Source organism: Pinus tabuliformis, chromosome 9, assembly GCF_031772625.1.
Source record: "Pinus tabuliformis cultivar Carrire ecotype Pingquan chromosome 9, CPIR1, whole genome shotgun sequence".
Classification (NCBI taxonomy): domain Eukaryota; kingdom Viridiplantae; phylum Streptophyta; class Pinopsida; order Pinales; family Pinaceae; genus Pinus; species Pinus tabuliformis.
The window spans coordinates 1,877,583,960-1,877,588,101 of NC_142307.1; the positions used below are offsets into that span (position 1 = coordinate 1,877,583,960).

At 36.8% G+C, this 4,142-nt stretch overlaps 1 protein-coding gene across 1 annotated transcript; it reads left to right on the plus strand.

Annotated features, from left to right (window-relative positions):
- Positions 1–1,565: 1,565 nt before the first annotated feature.
- On the plus strand, positions 1,566–3,622 carry LOC149156399 (pinosylvin synthase-like). Its single transcript, XM_089443712.1, has 2 exons — positions 1,566–1,849; positions 2,480–3,622. Exons 1-2 carry the CDS (start codon positions 1,666–1,668, stop codon positions 3,475–3,477), a joined length of 1,182 nt encoding a protein of 393 aa, XP_089299838.1. The 5' UTR covers positions 1,566–1,665; the 3' UTR covers positions 3,478–3,622.
- The last annotated feature ends 520 nt before the right edge of the window (positions 3,623–4,142 follow it).

Genomic DNA, 4,142 nt, shown 5'->3' on the forward strand with positions numbered 1-4,142 from the left:
GTTTTTTCACTTGTTTCATGTTCTCCCTCCCATGTTTGAAAACCATTAATAGAATGGTAAAAGAAATAAGTAGATTTACTTACATAATTTTATTCTCATATATCATTAATTTTATAAATGTAGATGTATTATTGATTTTATTTAATTTATTCTAAAAAAATAATTAGATTTAAGAAATGCTAAAATAATTTAAAAGTAATAAAAATAGATTACTTAAAATAGATAATAAGATAATGGCTTTGTTGTATTTCTGAAGAAAAAAAAATTTATCATAATTTACTTGTCAAATCAATAGCGAGGACAACTATTATTAGCTACTATAAGTGAATTTATATCAAGTCATCGCCATTATTCAAGTAAAACAATGCCAAGAAAGAAAATTCTTAAATATTATATATAATATATCTAATTAAATGGGCTTTACACCTCTTTTTCTTTGTGGAACACTCTTTTTTTTGTTAGCTGTCCTAAAACACGTATGATACCATCTCCATGCTAAATGTCAATATTAAACACCCTTAAAACATGTATGATACCATCTCCATGCTAAATGTCAATATTAAACACCCTTAAAACCTGATAAATATCACCAAAATACACCACAACATATAAGAGAGAAAAAAAAATACAGTCTTGCAAATTTTAAGTGATTTTTCTGGTTTTTAGTTAATAAAATTCAAAGTTGGAATATATTTACTCATTTTGCACTGTGACTGAATAGTCGATAAGTTAGATGAGGAGATCTTAAGCGATCTTGGAAATTTGACGAGAGAGAGGAGGGAGGACGTCATAGTGGAAAACCGCACCGCCTCAGCCACATGGCTAGCAAACCCGCATTCAAAACCCAAGAATGAATAATTTGTCTCAAAGACTAAGATGGTTTGGTATGTGACTGTGTTCACACTCACTATATTTTCTTCCTTTTCCTCATTGCCGGCTTCACAGTTGCGTGAGTCACTCATATATATTGGCGGCTTCACAGTTGCGTCACTCGATTTCGACCGACTTGACGGATAATCTGAATATTCATCGTCCACACGTGTTTCTGATTTACAGTCTCCTCTCCTGGAGTACGTATGTATGAATATTCAAAACCCAAGATATTCAAACAAAGCAAGCATAAGATTATAATATTAATAAATCGGCGGCTTCGCAGTTGCGGCTGGCGGCTTCACAGTTGCGTCACTCGATTTCGACCGACTTGATGGATAATCTCAATATTCAAAACCCATTCATCATCCACACGTTTCTGATTTACAGTCTCCTCTCCGCTCCTCTCCTGGAGTATGTATGAATATTCAAAACCCAAGATATAGCTGTATGGTTGGTTGGTGTTGACTATAAAAGCCATGGTATATAAAAGCCATGGTATTGGACTAATTGGTCTATTGATGCATTATATAATAATCATATTGGACTAATTGGTCTATTGATGCATTATATAATAATCATATTGGACTAATTGGTCATTGATGCATTATATAATAATCATATTTATTTCATATCACAGTGTATAAAATAGCTGCTATAGATTTAGAGATTCTTATAGCTATTCGACCAGACCAACAACGTAGAGTAAAGTAAAGTAAATATTGAGATTTGTTGTCCAGGGTTTGGTACCACGCTTAACCGCCTCATAGCATAGCATAGCAGAGCGGAGCAGAGATGGGGGGCGTTGATTTTGAAGGTTTCAGGAAGTTGCAGAGGGCAGATGGCTTCGCTTCGATCCTTGCTATCGGCACTGCCAATCCACCCAATGCTGTGGATCAGAGCACATATCCAGATTACTACTTTCGAATCACCGGTAACGAGCATAACACAGAGCTCAAGGATAAGTTCAAGCGAATATGTAAGTTTCAGTTTCTTTTCTTCATTCAGGCGCGATTCAGTTTCAGTTTCAGTTTCAGTTTCTATTATTATTATTATGTCATTACATTAGGCAGCCAGCTAGTCCAACAAGTGAGAGATTCCGAAATCTGCACTGCTTACTTTTCAAATTTAGTGGCTGTAACTTTTTCAGATATTATTGTAATATTTAGTGGCTGTATCTTTTTCAGATATTATTGCAATTTAGTGGCTGTAATATTTTTCAGATATTAAGTTGATTGATTATAATTTAAAAGCATTATTGCAATTTTTCAGTAAAATATAATTTCATATAAATAACTATTTCATAAATTTGGATTCATTGTTATTCAAATGAGAGCCACTAAAATTGGTAGCAATTTTTTTTTTTATAATATTAAAATGAATTAAAGTTTTTTTTTCCCTTGTCTTTCTCTTTCTCTTTGATATATATATTAACAAACTAGAGAATTTGTGTGGGAAATCCCTTGTCTTTCTCTTTCTCTTTGATATATATATTAACAAACTAGAGAATTTGTGTGGGAAAAACAGGTTCATGTGATGAATCATCCAAGATTTTGGATACAGAAATGATGTTAGTTTTTCTAATCATCATACATATGGCTCCATGCAGGTGAAAGGTCGGCAATAAAACAGAGATACATGTACCTGACGGAGGAGATTCTCAAGAAGAATCCCGATGTGTGCGCGTTCGTGGAGGTGCCATCGTTGGACGCACGGCAGGCGATGTTGGCTATGGAGGTGCCCCGCCTGGCAAAAGAGGCGGCTGAGAAGGCCATTAAGGAGTGGGGGCAGTCCAAGTCTCGGATCACTCATCTCATATTTTGCAGCACAACGACTCCGGATCTGCCCGGAGCAGACTTTGAGGTAGCCAAGTTGCTCGCGCTGCACCCGAGTGTGAAGAGAGTGGGCGTGTTCCAACATGGCTGCTTCGCCGGAGGCACCGTTCTTCGAATGGCGAAAGACCTTGCTGAAAACAATCGAGGAGCTCGGGTGCTGGTCATCTGCAGTGAAACCACCGCCGTTACCTTCCGTGGACCCTCCGAGACTCATCTGGACAGCCTGGTGGGGCAAGCTCTGTTCGGCGACGGTGCTTCTGCCCTCATCGTGGGAGCTGATCCCATTCCTCAAGTGGAGAAGGCCTGTTTTGAAATCGTTTGGACAGCCCAGACAGTTGTTCCCGACAGCGAGGGAGCCATCGGTGGGAAGGTGAGAGAGGTCGGACTGACCTTCCAACTCAAAGGCGCGGTTCCGGATCTTATCTCTGCCAACATTGAAAACTGTCTGGTGGAGGCGTTCAGTCAGTTCAAAATATCCGACTGGAACAAGTTGTTCTGGGTTGTTCATCCCGGAGGACGTGCCATCCTTGATCGGGTGGAGGCCAAGCTCAATCTGGATCCCACAAAACTGATACCCACCAGGCACGTTATGAGCGAGTACGGAAACATGTCCAGTGCGTGCGTCCACTTCATATTGGATCAGACGAGGAAGGCGTCTCTACAAAACGGATGTTCAACCAGCGGAGAGGGATTGGAAATGGGAGTTCTATTTGGATTTGGGCCGGGCCTCACCATCGAAACAGTCGTTCTCAAGAGCGTTCCTCTTCAATAATTCAACAACTAAACTTTCAGGTTTAGAATAAATAAATGTGAGCAACTATCCATTTTTACTCTTTACTCCAAGAGAATAAATGTAACCAAGATAGAGTGTTTCTAATAATAGTTCCAAATTCCAAGAGGTGCATGAGTTTCACTGTATCTTTCTTAATAAAAAGTCATAGTTTTAAATTCAAATTGGGAGAGATATAATTTTAAATTCAAATTCCGAAAGACACATCTTTGTAAATTTTAGCAATCAGCCAACAACTACCTTTTATAAATAAACAAAAAAAAATCAAATATCAAATTAACCACTCTTAGCTTTAAACTGTGACCACTCCTTCCTTCCTTAAAATAAAATTTTTTAAGTGAAATCTTTTATTTTTGGTTAATAAAATTCATAACTACCCAAAATAAAAGATGAGTGAATGTAAACAAATATTGTGAACGCACTGGCATATCTTTTTACGTCTTCTATTTGCTATAGTTCTAAATTTTATGTGAAATTTTCTATTTTTAATTACTAAAATTCATAACTGCCCCAAATAAATAAAAAATGAGTGAATGTAAAAAAAAAAAAAATATGACTTTTTACGGTCTTCGGTTTGCTATAGTTCCAAATTTTAAGTGAAATTTTTTATTTTTAGTTAATAAAATTCATAACTACCCAAAATAAAA

Bases quoted from the DNA above. Each gene is read 5' to 3' on its own strand.
- LOC149156399 (XM_089443712.1), top strand. From the start codon at position 1,666: ATGGGGGGCGTTGATTTTGAAGGTTTCAGGAAGTTGCAGAGGGCAGAT. The intron at 1,850-2,479 runs GTAAGTTTCAGT...GGCTCCATGCAG, and splicing joins GGATAAGTTCAAGCGAATAT to GTGAAAGGTCGGCAATAAAA.